At 42.6% G+C, this 16,989-nt stretch overlaps 1 protein-coding gene across 1 annotated transcript; it reads left to right on the plus strand.

Moving 5' to 3' along the window:
* Positions 1–1,151: 1,151 nt before the first annotated feature.
* Positions 1,152–5,225, plus strand: GATAD1 (GATA zinc finger domain containing 1). The gene is made up of 5 exons (XM_005152932.3): positions 1,152–1,683; positions 1,812–1,937; positions 2,470–2,529; positions 3,971–4,154; positions 4,879–5,225. Exons 1-5 carry the CDS (start codon positions 1,489–1,491, stop codon positions 5,067–5,069), a joined length of 756 nt encoding a protein of 251 aa, XP_005152989.1. The 5' UTR covers positions 1,152–1,488; the 3' UTR covers positions 5,070–5,225.
* Positions 5,226–16,989: the final 11,764 nt, after the last annotated feature.

The raw sequence follows: 16,989 nt of genomic DNA on the forward strand, positions 1-16,989 counted from the left end.
AAAACAAGGAAATAAATTTGGCACCTGAGACAAGAAAGGCAAAGCTGGTGAAGGAGAGGAGTGCAAGAGGTTAGGTGCCACTGGCCATGAGTCAGTACCAACCCATGCAAGCCCACCAGCCACTGCATGAGGGGAGCATCTGTAAACAGATCGCTGCAAATAACCTCTATTCATTATGCAGTTGTTACCATAACACCAGTGAGTGAAATACCCTGTATTTTACGTAAGTTTTGTTTCAAGCAAGATCATTTTCCTTTATCTAAAAAAATGTTATTTAAGATGATTTGTTCCTTGTGTTCACTGAGAACAAGCAAAGGAAATCAACTGAACTTCCATCAAAGGTTTAAATGACTCCCATGGATGAAGGCTGAGTAAGAAGGAAATTAAAAGGCTGCAAATCCTCATGCATGAGTGGGCATTTCATTCATGGCATCAAACTAGAGAAATATCTACATGGCATGGCTTGGGACCATATAAGTGGCACTGGTGTGAGGAACCACTGTTAGATCCATGGTTCCCTCATTTATCACTGCATTTATCACAAGTCCATCAAGCCTGGCTCTATTCAAGGGGAAGTTACTTCATCTAAATATCCTACATATCTCTTTGTATAATGAATAAATATTAGAGATATCATAAAGGCCTACATCCTAAAGCTTCTTTCTGTGCAATGTATGTTGTGCTCACTTTGTACAAATAGAGTAAATGCGGGTCCGTGTAAGAGGGAGTGTTGGCTTAATGACGGCTGAAGCTCCCGTGTGAACCACTGTCCCTACCCTCCTGGATCACAACTATTTGCTTCCCTCTTCTGTCCTCTGATTTTCTGGCGATAGGAAGGGTGACGGCTGTGCACCTTTCGGCCATGGGGTCTGACATCGCTCTGCAAACAGGAAAGGAGCAGGTACCAGCGGCAGCCTCTGTGTTTTGCTACACCCATTGACTGGCCCCCTTGCCTGCCGCTACCGGGACTGCTCTTCGTCACGGCTTCTGCTGAGGCAAGAGATGTGCCCTGCTTGGGACAGGAACGCCTCCTCTTGGGGACTGAAGCCAGCGCTTGCCGTCTGCCACTTCTGACAGACACAGCCTTCACGCTGCCGAGACACGGCCCCCATGGCGCTCCGCTCTGCCCCTGAAGCCGCCCCGGCAAGCCGAGGCCCCGAGCCCGCCTGCAGGGATAGGCCGCGCCGCAGGCAGCCTCTGCCAGGGCCCAAGCGCGGCGGGTCCGGCAGCCGGCGGTGCCCCGCGGGGCTCGGCACGGAGGGAGCAGGGTCGAGGTGAGGCCAAGGGACTGCACTGAAGCTTCAGCCGCCGGCGGCGGACGCCCCGCAGCCAGCAGAGGGCAGGGCCGCAAGCCAGCCAGCCCGCTCCTCCCGCCGCGCCGCAGCCACATCCGCCGCCGGCGGGAAGGGAAGGGGCCGGGGCCGGTGTTGGAGCCGCATCGCCGCCGTCTCGCTAGCAGGGGCCGCGGGCCCCGCCGCCGGCCGCAGGATGCCGCTGGGTCTGAAGCCCACCTGCAGCGTGTGCCGCAGCACGTCCTCCTCCATGTGGAAGAAGGGTGGCCAGGGCGAGATCCTGTGCAACAACTGCACGGCCCGCTCTGCGCCGCCCGGGCCCGTCGCCTTCGCCACCACTTCGTCCGCCGCGCAGCACAGCAACGGCGGCGGCGGCGGCGCAGGGAAGCAGGTGAGAGCGCCCGGACCGAGTTCCCCTCTTGGTGCCTGGGTCCCGGCGGCGAGGGCAGGGGCGGCACGGCCGTACCCGCGCCCGGGGCAGCGCCCTCCCTTGTGCTTATTCGGCATTTTCCCCCCAAGAGCAAGCAGGAGATCCACCGGCGGTCCGCGCGGCTCAGGAACACCAAGTACAAGTCGGCGCCCGCCGCTGAGAAGAAGGTTTCCACGAAGGGCAAGGGCCGGAGGCACATCTTCAAACTGAAGAACGTAAGGCACTGCCAGGGTCGCTGCGGCCGGGTCGGGAGGCTGTGGCCCCAGGGGCGGTGCGGGCAGGCCCCGAGCCCTGTCGGGCCCCTGAGGGGAAGCCGGGATCACCTCCCGCTGCCTTGGAGCGCAGAGGAAGCTGCTCACCGGAGTCCTGGGCGGGACGTGGTTATAATCGCGGCCGTGGGCGGCTTATTCCTGGGTAGGACGGGCACGCTGGGCTGTGGTGCACCGGTCCGCACGGCATCCAGCCCTTCGTGCTGGTTTCCTGAGGGAAGGAGTTTGGTGTAACTAGAAACAAGTAAGGGGATTTGGTCCTCACTGCGCCGCTTGAAATCCCCAGAGTGGAAATGTTGGCTTTATTTTCAGTTTTAAAGTGCAAGCGTTTGAAATGTTTGCACCTGGTTCTTTGTCTTTGCTACCAGAAGGTAATGTATCGGCATGTGGGCTAAAAGGGAAAAACTCAGTCTGCAGTTACATGTTTTGTTTGCTCATGTAGTGCTCACGATTTTCCATTTCTACATTCTTTTTTCAGCCCATCAAGGCTCCTGAATCTGTATCCACTATAATTACAGCAGAATCCATCTTTTACAAGGTATGGTTTGTGAAATTTGTTATCAAAAAAGACCTTGCTGTTCCTATTTCCAATTTCAGGAATTACTGCTGATAAGGAAAGCACTGGGGGTGCTTTCCTGTGCTTCCTTGCCTAGCAGTTGTGGAGGATTTTGCTCCGCCTTACATTATTAGGTGTCTTGCAGGGTAGTTTACTACAGTAATTTACATAGTTGTCATTCATTGTCCCCTTTTCTTTCAGGAAAGAGATGGATCTGTTTTTGTTAGTGATGATTGCAGTCAGGGTTTTTAAACTTCTTCTGCTTTTGTGTAGAGGTCAAGCAGAAGTGACTGTAGCTGGTTATTTGAATTTGTGTGATGTTTCCTTCCTTAATCTCAGAGAATGTTGCTTGTAGAGGGGTTGGGTTATGCTGCACTAATGTCTAAACTGGCTCCTGTTCCAGAGCTGAGTGCAAGCAGCCTCCAACACCCTCGCAGTAAGGTGAGTTGACTACTGCAGTGAAAGCAGAAGCAGACCTCCACACATTCATCCTTGAGAGCATCTTCACCAGCACAACAAGGTCTTAGTGTTTCAGAGTCCTGAAAAGTGCCTTTGTCTCCTGGTAGTACAAACCAACTGTTTGAATTGCCTTTTCCTCCAAAGGAGAGGTTAGGATAGCCAGTAGGAGACTGCACAGCGAGAAGTGGTACACTGGGCTGTATATCTGATGCTGCATGTGTGGCATCCCAGATGAATCTCTGCTGTTGACTAGTTCACAAAAGAGTTATTGCTTTTTCTTGTGTATCTGGGGGGAGAGGAGGGTTGTTTATCAGAAATTCCAAAAAATTACATCAGAAGTTTTATTTAACCCAGTCTGTTTATGCGAAACATTTCTGTTGTGGTACTTTGCTGTGTTGTCAGGGAGGTTGTTTGGGGGTTTTGTATTCATGCTATCTTAAAACCTTCCTGGCTGATTCTTGGCAAACTCTGATCTTGCTCTGCATTGTGCAGTCCCTGCAGTGTGCTGTGCAAAGCCATCATAACATGAAGTGAGTTGCCTTTGCTGAACAGCCTCACACATCACAGAGCACCATAGAAGGAGGTGGATGTGTGTTTTGGGTTTCCTTTAGATTCAAGTGAGTAAACTTCATACACAGACGGCTGCTTTCCCAGCACACACAGGGAAATTACCTCAGTTACTTGTTCTGGAAGGTGGCGTTGCGTCCTCCTGCTTACAGAATGAAACTGTCTACTCTGCATGCTCCCAGGCATGGGGTGACTGCACACAGTGTTGATGACTGCTTAGGTGTAGACACTACTCAGCCACTGTTCTTTTGCATGTGGCTGAATCAAGGCTGTCTGTCAAGACTGGAGTAATTTGAGATAATTTAAGATAGTGGTACTTAAGAGATGAATCATAATTGCAAAGTGAAGCTTCTAAAATCAGATTGTTTGATTTCATTATTGCTTGTGTGTCTTCTAGGGTGTGTACTACCAAATTGGAGATGTTGTTTCAGTGGTTGATGAGCAGGATGGAAAAACATACTACGCTCAGATCCGTGGGTTTATTCAGGACCAATACTGTGAAAAGAGTGCTGCGCTCACCTGGCTCATTCCTACACAAGCCAGCCCCAAAGACTGTTTTGACCCAGCATCCTATATCATAGGTAATCTCTAAGCCTTCATTTTATACAACTACTTATATGTGCCTAGACTAATGCTTTAAATGAACTTTTTAGATTGTCAAGATTTACATTTTAGACCCTAATGCTGTAAGCATCTCATTTACTTCAATAACCTTTTTTATCTTTCTTATGTGCATAAAACAATGAGCGCTGCTGCAGTGAGTGTGATTACCTGGGTGTTTGCTCACAAGCAGTTATAGTCTTGCAAGATCAAATTATGACTCCATAGACAGGATCAAAGTTATCACAGTATAAACCTGATGTACCAGTCTAAGCTGTTTCTTTAAAAATGACCTGAATCAGCTGATCTCCATCTTGATTGCTTAAAATACGTAAGAGTGCAAGCACTGCCATAGAGAGTGTTCTGTTGTTGATAATGAAATGAATAATAATTCAGAAAGGTCCTTTTGACAGGCAGGCCACAAATAGTGTCTGTTTAAAAAATATTAACTAAAGTACTTCACTCAAATAACTGACTGCTTCAAATGTGGGGGGGGAGAAAAACCCAAAAAGAGCAGACCAGCAAAAATAAAGGTAGAGGTTTCTTTTTGCCTAGTATTTGAGGCTACTTTCCCAGAGAAGTCATTGGTTGAAACGGCACATTCTCCAAGGGATGTTGGCTGCTGTATTTTTAAGTAAGTAATCCCTGCATTTTCCATTTTATGCCTTAAAATATTGTCTTTGAAGATTATTTCTTTTTCCGTAGGACCAGAAGAAGACCTCCCAAGGAAAATGGAATATTTAGAATTTGTTTGTCATGCACCTTCAGAATATTTCAAATCTCGATCGTCTCCCTTCCCCACTGTTCCCACAAGACCAGAGAAGGGCTATATATGGACTCATGTGGGACCTACTCCTGCAATCTCCATTAAAGAAACTGTTGCAAATAATTTATAATTTTTTAAGGAATACTTCAGACACGAGTTACTTTGGGTGTATTCGCAGGTCTGTGAACCCCATACAGGAAGTTTAAAAGAATTATAAAATGTTCATTTTACTGTATGGATTATGGTATTTATTTATTTTAAATTATATCAGATTTTTAAAGTAGAAGTTTTCTTTCCATTTCATGTGTCATTTGTGTGCTCTGTTCTTCAGACATGATTGCTCGTTCTGGGGCAAAACCACACCTCTCGTGTTATCTATGGTGGGCAAAATTCTGAAAGCTGCCTTAAGAATTTTTATTTTCTAACTTATTTTCCAGAAAAGGGAGTTAAGGACAAACTCTTCATTATCCAGCACTTTATATACTTATTTTAGTTAACTGTGACTGCAGTTCTTGTTTACCTCTTGAATTATTTAAGACTAGCTTCAGATAAACACTGAGCTTGGTCAGGGATGCAGTTAACAGTTGTCTGTTACACTGGACAGGAGTGATCTTTGTAGATTTATCAGACTAAATTCTATCATCCTCAAGGCAGTGCTCTGTTAAACAGTCACCTTTTAAGGGGATCTACAGCTTCCTGCTGAGCTTTGCTTATCTAAGGGGATACATTTATTGGAAAGCTGGTTGCACATTTAAAGATCTTGTTTCCTGAGCAAGCCAGCGCTGACCCTGATTGGAGTTTTACATTGTTACTGTGACTGTGTGTATTAGCTTGGTCTCTTAAAATTTATTTTGAATTGGGGTTTTTTCAGTCTTTGCAAATAATGATGACAGGAAACATAGCCCCAGGTAATTCAAACAAAAAAAAAGATGCTAAGTAACGACTAATTTTATATATTGACAGTCTGAGTAATACCCATGAAAATATTTAAGCAGCAGAACAGGCAAAATGCCACATATTAAATAGCAGTGTTAAAGTTTTCTGCACTAAAACCAACACAGAACGACCTGCTGATGCATAGGTCTCGGCACCCTCTAAGTCACACAGCAGGACATGCTGACTGCAGGCTTGCCTTAGTAGTTTGAAAGCCTGAGCAAGAGAAAAGAGTTTGGAGCAAGATAATGTCTTATTCTCATGAAAAATAGTCTGTTGCATAAATATTCTACTTACAGTAGCAAAGAGCAGATCTCAGGTACAGGATAGAAAACCTGGAATTTTAGTAGGAAAAAGCAAAGAACTGTGAGCACTGCCACAATGAAATGAAAGCAAAAATGTCATCCCTCGCTGCATCTTGTATCACCAGCAGCACTAACTTTAAGAAGGATGTATTCTGATCTGATTTCAAAGGCAACAAAAAATGCATAAAGAACCACACTGTAAAAACAAAACTATCAAATAATGTAGGCAATGTAAAACAAGGTGAATCTGCTTCAGTTCTGTTGCTTGCCTAAGGAAGGAGGTCTGCACTCAACCATTTGTTTCATTTGCTGCAGGGTGATACACACCAACTGATACTTCCTCCAGCAGAGTTATTACAGGTACTGTATGGTACAGGGTAACTCACATTGGTATATCTAAGGAAGCACATGGAGTTGTTTGAAGTGTTTGACATAGTCATGTGCGTCAGGGTTTTCTGAGGCCACCAAGCACAGTGAGACTGTCTTCAGCTGCATTTGGCCAACACATTCTGAAACCCCAAAGTTGTTAGGGATGGTGATTAACAAACCAACATCAGTGACATGTATAAAGATAAATCCTGAAATTGGTGCAGCTGAATTAGGTCCCTTTTGCTCCCTTTTCAGGTCTATTAAAAAGTATTTTGTTGTGTATAGAGAGTCATGGATACTGCTACAAGGACTCTCAAGATAATGAAGGCATGCAACAAGGGAACCAGATGTCTTCTTTCAAATTGATGTGGGCCTTCGTCTTGTCAATGAGGCTTGAGAAATAGGTAAACAGCTGCAAGAGAAAAGATCTAAAGGAGCCTCTCAGGGTTTATACTTGTTTAATTTGGTATGAGAACATCTGAAATAAGAGCCAGGACTGTTTAGCCTGGAATAGAGAAGGCTCAGGGCGGAAAGTACTCACTTAGCATGCAGATACAGACAGGTGTTTGAGATGTAAAGTCTTGTTTGAGATCAGAGAGATCTTGTGAACATACGATAACATTTTGTCTCAACAAAAGTTTAGCAAAATTTTGCTATCACCTGATTCAGTCCTTCAGTATTCTGATTAAAATGCACAGCCCATAACAGAAACATGCACAACTATTACACCAGTGTTTCAAAATTTCATCATTCAACAGCTGTGCAAGTATGTATCAAGACTCACTGATTCTACTAACATGTAGCACACTTGAAAATGGAGTAAAACCAAGTGCTGTGCTTCATGGGTGAATTTTGCCATATCCAGGAGGTCCATTTTCCTTAAAATTCAGTTTTGCAAAGTTGACTCGCAAAATTATTAATGCCCGATCACAGCATTAATAATCACTGTTAATAATTAATTAGCACACATAATTAATAGTGTTATGCAAGGTTACAGACAAAAATACTGAAGTTATACACACCTGTAGTAAACATAAGCCTGCTAAATTACGTGACGTCATTAAATCATAGAATCATAGAATAGTTAGGATTGGAAAGGACCTCAAGATCATCTAGTTCCAACCCCCCTGCCATGGGCAGGGACACCTCACACTAAACCATATCACCCAAGGCTTCATCCAACCTGGTCTTGAACGCTGCCAGGGATGGAGCATTCACTACCTCCCTGGGCAACCCATTCCAGTGCCTCACCACCCTAATAGTAAAGAATTTCTTCCTTATATCCAGTCTAAACCTCTGCTGTTTAAGTTTCAACCCGTTACCCCTTATCCTATCACTACAGTCTCTAATGAAGAGTCCCTCCCCAGCATCCCTGTAGGCCCCCTTCAGGTACTGGAAGGCTGCTATGAGGTCTCCACGCAGCCTTCTCCAGGCTGAACAGCCCCAACTTTCTCAGCCTGTCTTCATATGGGAGGTGCTCCAGTCCCCTGATCATCCTTGTGGCCCTCCTCTGGACTTGTTCTAACAGTACCATGTCCTTTCTATGTTGAGGACACCAGATGCATATATGAATTTAATAACAATCATAGTTTTTAGCTGGGAGACATCTTTTCCTGGTGTGGTTGAAGGTTTGGCTAAAGAATCTTTTTTTCTGGACTGCATAAAGCATCTGCAGTAGCAGGTAACCTGTTTGTGACTGGTTCAGCAGCATAAATGCAACATTTGCTCAAGTCTCTGAATCCCTGTAGAAGGAAATACACAAGGAAATACTGACAGGGCATATGGAAAAAAAATTCACCATGAGAGTGATGGAACACTGAAATGGGTTCCTCAGGGAGGCTGGGTAATCTCCAGCTTTAAAGAGTCTCAAAAGTTGGCTGAACAAGGGCACACACCACCTGCTCTCTGACTTAGAAACTGGCCCTTCCTTGAGCAAGAAGCTGTAGTATATGACCCTTTCAGTCCACATTTTTCTGTATGCTTCACAAACACCCACTTTGCCAGCACTCATTCAAGGTTAAGTATTTTACAGCAGAAGAGATGAATACATTTTTCATATCTAACAAGAGCCACATAAAAATGAGAGACGGTGGAGAATTCCCACAGGTTATAAGGCACAATTTGAAAGAGTAAAAATCCTTTCACATGAAATCTGATGCCTTACTTCTGATAGAGCAAAATTACAGTTTAACATTAAACTCTGAAGGCTTTAGAGGTTTAACATAATCCAACATAAGTGCTTTGCAACCTATGCTCTGGGCCAGTCTCATATTTCCCAGTTCGTGCTGACTCTAAGAATGTCCCTCACAAGCTGAGAGAAAATAATTAGGTTTGAACTTACTATTTCATGTTTCTTAAAACATGTGCCAGGTTCATAACAATAAAAAGCTTTTCCAGGACTCATCAGGAGTTTTTTATCAAGGAGCTTCTGCCATAATTCAAGTTCATCTTCAAATGTCTGTAATTTTAAGAACTAAAAGAAGAAAATATTTTTTTACTAGCAGTGAAGTAAGTCCATAAATCCACTGAAAGGATTTCCCAGGACTCAGTAAGTGTGTAACTGGCCCAGTTTTGGTTTAAACCATGACAGTAACAACAGGCACAAGTAATTTTTACACTTGTGAGTTTTACATTCTCACCCCTTTTCAAACTTCTTACATACTTTCCTGAAGTCTGCCCACACATAGAGTCCTCCTGAACCTTTAAGCACAGGTGCAAGCCCATTCGCAAGAATTTTCTGTGCTTCTTTCAGCTACTTTTTGTTGGTGGGAAAAATCACATTATCTGACGAATCATCTATCAAAGCAAAGAAAATAGAATTGGGGTTTTTTCTACCTGCTACGGGAAAATAAAACAGTTCAATGGAAACATTTTTAGTGTTGCTAACCTCTGTCCTTAAGGAACTGCCTGAGAACACACTGCACAGGTCCAGGACAGCTATGGAAGACAGCCAGTTGATTCACAGCTTTATTTGCTAAAAAAAAATCCTGACTGTACATTGATATAAGCTATATGCAGCAAATACATTTTTATTGTATGCAGTCAACAGTGCAATGGCTACAGCAAGAACCTTCAAAACTTTGAACACATCAACATGAGGAGCTGCCTTATTGCTTCATGCTTGGGATAAACCTGAAAGTGCATCATTACTTCTTGTTCCTGCAGTTTTAGAAAACCTGACCCACCGCAAATTATCACTCCACCTGAGCCTCCTGCAAAGGACATTATTTGCAAGCATCAGTTCCCAGGGAAGACCAGGACATCAGGTTCAATGATGAAGAAGCCTTGGTGTTTGCTTTCCCTGCCATGTGCAGTTTGTTAGAGCATTAATGGCTTCTGTAAGCAAGAGCTTTGCAGGAAATGAACTGTCAGTGCATTGCCTTTGATTTCAGCTACAGGAATAAATTACTTGAAAACAAGATAAGATGCAACTACTAAGCACAGAAAGCTGTTCCACAAATACTCCTTGCACAACAGCGTATTTGGTGTATTTGACATTTGACGTGTGTTAAGCAGAAGATGTTGAGCAAGGCATTACTTTTCATAGAACAGCAGCTACTGTGGGACAGCAGTTTCTCAGTTGCTGTTCTTGTCTAGTTCCTCCAGCTATTTATGATACCACAAAGCAGATAGTTATAGCATTATTTATGAGAACAGTTTCAGCCCTAGAAGGCTGACAAACACATGCAGATCTCTGAAGAGCTAATCTGGTCTGTGATCCAGCACCTTGTCCATCCAGCCCATGTCCTCACAGACAGTGCAACACAGCAGGGATGCTAGCTGCCTCCCTCTGTTAGGATCAAAGTGAGAAGTATCTGAATGCTTGGGCTCATGTGGGCTGGCAAAGGCACAGACAGATGACACAGACATACAGATGGTGTCTAAGTATAGGCACCATGCTGATCAAGCAATTAGCTAACTAGGACGGCTTCAACATATCTATAAAAAATGTCATACACACATTTGTCTGTATCCAAAATACCTGCTTTTTTATATGTGACCTTCCTTATAACTGTATGCTTTACCTCTTGTTAAACCTCATTTTCTATCCTGGAAGACAACACAAGAAGTCTACCTCAATACCTGTTCTGAAACATTACCACAACTTTGGTAAAATGTTTTACTCTTCAGCCTGTGCCCCCTCTGTTGGATCTGCTCAAGGAAGAGCACACTTAAGTGTAAGTGCATTTATCATTTTCTATTAAGGGAGTAGATTATGAATATCAAGACAATAAGAATAGGAAACATTTTAGCCTGAAATACTGGTGTATACTGTTTTGTGGACACTCACAACACCAAATATTTACATGGGGAAAAAAGCAGTTCCAAAGACAGAGTGGAATGTGAAAAAGGTTATATGTGACAAGCCATAATACTCACATTTGTGCAGCCACAATCAGGATAAAATCACTGAACATGAAGTATTTTGAAGTAGTAAAGTTTCCTAAACTCTGGAAAAATCACATTTGTAATTTCTTCTCTCTCCTCACGGTCAGAACAGCTGCTTCTTTACAACACTTTGAATTCCATTAAAATCTACAAAGAAACTTGGATCTTGAAACACAATTGAAGATCTGTTCTTCATTAAATTGAGTCAGGGAGTTTCTCTGCATTTTGTTACAGTGCCCAGATTCTAAAATCAATTCAGCTCCTGTTGCCGCAGTTGGACCCACATCAGAAGACCAAAAATCTGCAGAGATGAAACTATACCAATGCTCCAATGCTGAGAACATACACTGCTTACAAAGCAACCAGGAAAACATGAAAATCAGAAATCAGTGCTACTGATACCTGCTTTTTAGCTCTCTGTAAAGCAGCTTCTAATTTTTCAGCTGTTAACTGGAAAGGGTGACTTTCTCTGGCAGTCACCTATAGAAGGCAAAAATCAGGAAGAATAAAAATATATTAAATATATTAAAAAATAAAAAAGGGGAAGAAACACTCCCACCTCCTGAAAATACAATTGCTACTGGCTTTTATAAAGTAAAAAGTTAAACAGAAGAGGTTTCTCTCTAGTTGCACTAGTTCAAGAAGGGAACACAGCAGTCCGACAATAATACTATTATCACCTCAGAATCTGAAACTAAGATCAGTCTTTTCTATGTAATTCAATTACTTTGGTTTTAAACGCTGCCCTTGTCCAAGACTATACCATCCATGACTTACAGAGAACTTGTGTACCTTTCTTTTCTTCTGACCATATGATTTGTTGTTATAAAAGATGCTACCCTCCTTAAACCTGCCTCACAGATCACTGGGCTTTCAAAGGGGGGAAGAACCAGTGTTTCACAACTCGCATGGTAGACACATCTTCCTAAGGGGAGAAATTTGCAAACCAAATTTACTCACAGGAGGAGTGACAGACTCAGGGATGACAAATTGTAGTTCAGCATGTCCGTGCAGAGCAGTGCCTGCACGAAGTGAGTGTAATCCTCCACATCTTTACACCAACCTCCTTTCATGCTGCAGACTGAGAAAACAACAGTGCCTTATCTGAAAGTGGTAGACTGATCCCATCTCTTCAGTTGGACTCGGTTTGCATTTTCAGGGTTTTTTTTATTGTTCCCTGTGGAATGTCAATGTATTTGAACAGCTTTACCTCACTGAAAAAGGGCACATGGATGAGCTGTATTTTGCCATATAGCCATAGTATGGAGCTGGAACAAAGATAACAGTCTAAAATCATTGAAAAAATGAAATTAATGTTTCTAATAAGCAATTATTTTGTGATAGATGACTAAACTGACAATCAAAGAATTTGACATCTGATTTATTCTCAAAGCCTTCACTGTGGCCTAAATCAGTCTTTAAACAAAACTGACAATTTATCATACATCAGTCAACCCAATATTCTTCCTTAGCATTTGTAATAACAGATTTGACAGTCATAAATGTTTTCAGTAAAAGGGAATGGACCTGATCAACTACTTTGTTTGGTTTTGCATTTAAACAGTAGTGACAAATAATGATCTTGCTCTCAATATTTTGGCTAATGCGCTGTTACTACCAAATTTTCATCAGGATTTGCTGCAAACTTCAACTATTTCTATCTGGTTGCCAAGGTGCTATCTCACAGCTGGGGTGCCTACAGCACAATGGAACTTGTTTCCCTCCTCATTTTTGTGCTGTAAAGTAGCTCCAGGCTGGTGTTCTCCTGGAGAGATTGCAAAAGCCCTGTGTGCCAGGGTTTTCAAGGGAATTGAGTGGGCATTCTATATTAACAAAGGGATAAAAAGGAGACTGTCATCATTCAAGCAGGAGAGTTCCTATTAAAACTGCAAATACAAGGAAATCTGAACATATTAAACCCAAAATGGATACAAATAGCCTTCAGTAAATGTTGTAATTTAAACCTAAACAAAGCTCGTTGGTTACACAGCATTCATACCACTGATATGCTGAAGTAATTGCACCATGTAAGTCTACATCACTCTACCCTCCCCCCAAAGGTACCAATAACAGCGTGCTGGGGGGGGGGGGGGGGGGTGTGTGGCACAGTCTCCTGCACTGAAGGCCACCTAAGTTGTCCTTCTGCTTTCCTTCCTTGGAAGGCCATTGCGCCTTTCCCCATTCTCTGCTGTACTGCATGCTTTGTCTGCTTTCCTCATTCCAAACCAGAGAGGAAACTGTTTTCCCTTGCTAAGCTCTTTTCTCTCCTACTACTCTACTTCTGCTGTAAGCAGATTGTTTCCCAGGACTCCAGTCCTTCTACTTTGCATTTCCACCTCTGCTTCCTTCACACCCACAGCCTTGTTTGACCAGGTGAAGAGGCGACTTCACCACCCCCCTTTGCTGCAGCTCCATTCCAGTGTCCCAAATTCCTGCTACATGTTTTCTTTACCCGGCCACCCAAGCTTTCTCTGGGTCTCAGCTTCAATCCAGTGCATCTCCCTCCCTCCAGCTTCCACCATGGTTCCCACTGCTTTTCCTCCTAAGCTTTCAAAATACACTGAGTTCTCTCTTCTTTCTATAATGCTTTAAAAAAAACAAACCACCTATGAATTGCATTCCAGGAAGTGAGTGTGCCTGTTGATAGCTCCAGCATTTTCCATGATTCTAGAAACAGAGCCATGATTTCAAAGACACTCTGCCAGTGACAAAGAAATACCATGCCTTGCTTCCTTCAGGCAGTTCGAGTAACAGCAGGCTCTCAAAAGCCACAATACAATTATGTTCACTGCTAACAAATGTTTCTAAGTAATCAAGTTTTTACTCACCACCAGGGTCACATAAATGCAGTTGACAGAGCAGCAAAACCAGAACAGCACAGTCATCTGGAAGAGGTAGTACAAACTTATATTTAGCAGTGGAATATTTAGCAGAAATATCAGCATCTGTTTAAATTCATAAACATCAGTACTAGTTTAAATTCCAAAACAGAGTGAAAAAGCCACACGACTACATCTGTAACACTAGTCCTTAGTGTTACACCTTGCCCACTTCTTCAAATGGAAAATGAACACTATTAAAACTTCTGCCAATCTTGCATATACCCCTCCTGTAGTATCTTGCTGATACTTGTGTTCAGACTTACTCACCTTTATTAGTTCAAGAAAAATAAGATGCAAAGATAAAGCAATTGTCTTACATGCTCTGGATCCAGTGCTTCTGCAGTTCTGGTATAGTCAGAAATCTGTCAATCTATTTCTTCTCTGAAGCTAAACCACAGAATTAAAGTCAAACATGCCAGCATATGTTTCTCAGGGGGGAAAAATAGGCACAAAATACACACAGAGGAATGAAGCTTACAAAAAAAGAACAAACGTATAATTTGTTCTGTTATGAAAGCCTTGAAGGTTTTGTTTAAATAACAATTTCCTCAGATGCCCAGTTGTGCTACATTTTATGAGACACAAGAACACAGAAGCCATCTGTTACTTTGAATACCAGTGACTGTGACTCAACTATTATTGCTGTATACCAGAAAAATGAGAAAGCATCTCTGAGCCTAAGTGGGATTTGGTTTTGGAGAAAGGACAAGAATTTGGGTCAATTATCAATATCAGAACAGGCTTTCAGCCCAAGTGAAGGTGATGGTGGAGTTCCAGTTGATCTTCAGGAAGCCAATATTTCATCTCTACTCTTCACAGCCCCCAGAGTTTCAGTTTACCACTCACCAAGACTAGAATGAATCATGCCAGGAGGGATTCACTGCATCCATGATTCACCACACCAATGTGTGCACCCCTGCACGCCAACAAGCCCCTGGATCTTTTACCATTGGCATTCCAGGTCTTTGTGGCACCCTGAGGGTGGAGAGAAAACCAGAACAAGAATCCAGGAAAGTAACTCCCACACAGGAACCCAAGAGCTTGGAAACAAGCAGGTACCAGTGACAGACCTGTTCTTTGGGCTTTCCAAAAGTGAAACTGCACCCAGCTTCACAGAACCATGACTGGCACTGGCAACAAGGGGTGCCATAAGTCAGAATATTAAGTTCTCACCACTTAGTGCCTTACACATCAGAATACTGGAAAAGATGAGGCTTCAGATAATTCATGGCAGGTCTTAAGAGTTAGTGACATAAAAGAGGGGTACTGTAGAAATGCAGTGATCTCGGGAGTTTCTGTGCTGCTGTAGCAGTTAAACTTGGTTATTTTAAAAACCCTACAACATTATTCAGTAACAGTAAGGAAATGGAGAATATAAAATTAATGAGTTAAAATTATACTTGTGTTTTGCATTCCTATGTCTTAGTTTTAAGATACTAGAAAACAACATCAAAATATCATCAAAATGAAGGAAAACAATGAAATAATTTTTATTGGATTATTCTGTTGTATATTAGAGTCCTGAATAGTACGTTGAAGAAAAGCATCCCAGCTGTACCTAAGAGATTATGCAGCCACTTCTGAGATATATCAGTGCTAAAATGCTTGCAGTGTTTCTGATATCAGCTTTTAATTCACATGTCAACTTTTATTAGCTTCTCAGCCAATAGAAGAAAAGTGACAGCAGCCCTACCTGTTACATAAGAAAACAGAAAGAAGCTTTATTATCAGCAAGTGGCCTTCTTCTCAAAACCAGTGCCCTCCCTTGTACCCCCAGAAAACTGCCTCAGTTCTATATTCATTGTGGCATCAATTTCGGTTTATTCCTATGAAAAACAATTCTCTTCAACTGACAGCACTAACAGCTCATCAGCCAGCCAATCCACACATCCAGTTTATGCCTGACCCTCTGCCACAAGCATTGCAAATGCACTAGCAGTTGCACTAGTGCAAATTCATTATCTGGTGGTAGTAGGAAAGAGAAGGCAGAGGTAACTGGCAAGCTGCAGGATCTGGCCTGGCAACTGGGTCTTCATTTTGCTAGCACACAAGGCAGAACATGTGCTGTGCAGATCAACTAACAACTGGAGAAAATACTGCCTTTAAAAAAGGTGCAGTTTCCCCACAGCTGTGTTTCAGAGAGTGGCTCTCACTGTGGCACACAGCAGTATAATGTTAAATCTGTAGGCAGTGGTGAACAATATAATCATGGTCAAGTATGGTATGTTTTCCTAATTACTGACATAGCATGATACATTTCAATGACAAAAATAACAAACTGGAACATGTAGTGGGACCATACAGTCAAACACTGAGGAGCAGCTTGAGGAAGGATGCTGCTACTGATGTACCTGAAAAGTGATCAGAGGAAGCCTGGACATCCAATCTGTGAATTGAAAAGGGTAATAATGCCCAATGGCCCAAAGGAGTGCAGGTGTGAAAAGGCATGTAACAGCCACAAAAAAACTGTCAAAAAAGCTCACCCCAAACCCCCTAAACCCCAATGTTTTCTGTTTACCTCAGGCAGGTAACTAGTAGGGAAGGAAGGTTAGTGAAAAAACAACCAAGCAAAAAACCCACTATGGGCAACATGTTGTGAAAGGGTGCTATAGACTCACAGGAAACATCTCTAATTTTCTTCCTTTCCTGCCTGCTCCTTCTTTCCTCTTCTGTTAAGACCTCCTTCTTATGTATCAGCTGAGGAAGACAACTTTTAACAATCTTCATGTAAGGCAGTAGTTCTGAATAATTTCAGGATGTAACATTAGAAAGCTTCCAAACATCAGAGATGTTTTTGACCAGTCTCCAAGAAGCAAAGATAGAGATAAGAAGACACAGTTGTGAAATGCAGCTTGATAATGCTCTAATTAAAAACCTCTGGCAGAAAACCAGATACAATCACCTTCTTTTGTCTGGGTTTTATTTTTGGCTATGGTTATTCTTGAAATATTAGTCTAGCTGCCTACCAATCAACATATGATGTACTACCCTTCTAGAATTCCTCCAAAGGACATTAGAAAATGGCCTTATAGAAGTTTTCAAACACATTTCCACCATTACCTATTAGAATTTATTTGAACTAAGTCTATTTGTTGTGAGGAAATAAGCAGGGATAGGAAATCACTGTTAGGTTTTGGCAATCATATTGCTAAAGCCCCAAATTTTAAGTTTT

Source organism: Melopsittacus undulatus, chromosome 1 (genome assembly GCF_012275295.1).
Source record: "Melopsittacus undulatus isolate bMelUnd1 chromosome 1, bMelUnd1.mat.Z, whole genome shotgun sequence".
NCBI classification, from domain to species: Eukaryota; Metazoa; Chordata; class Aves; order Psittaciformes; family Psittaculidae; genus Melopsittacus; species Melopsittacus undulatus.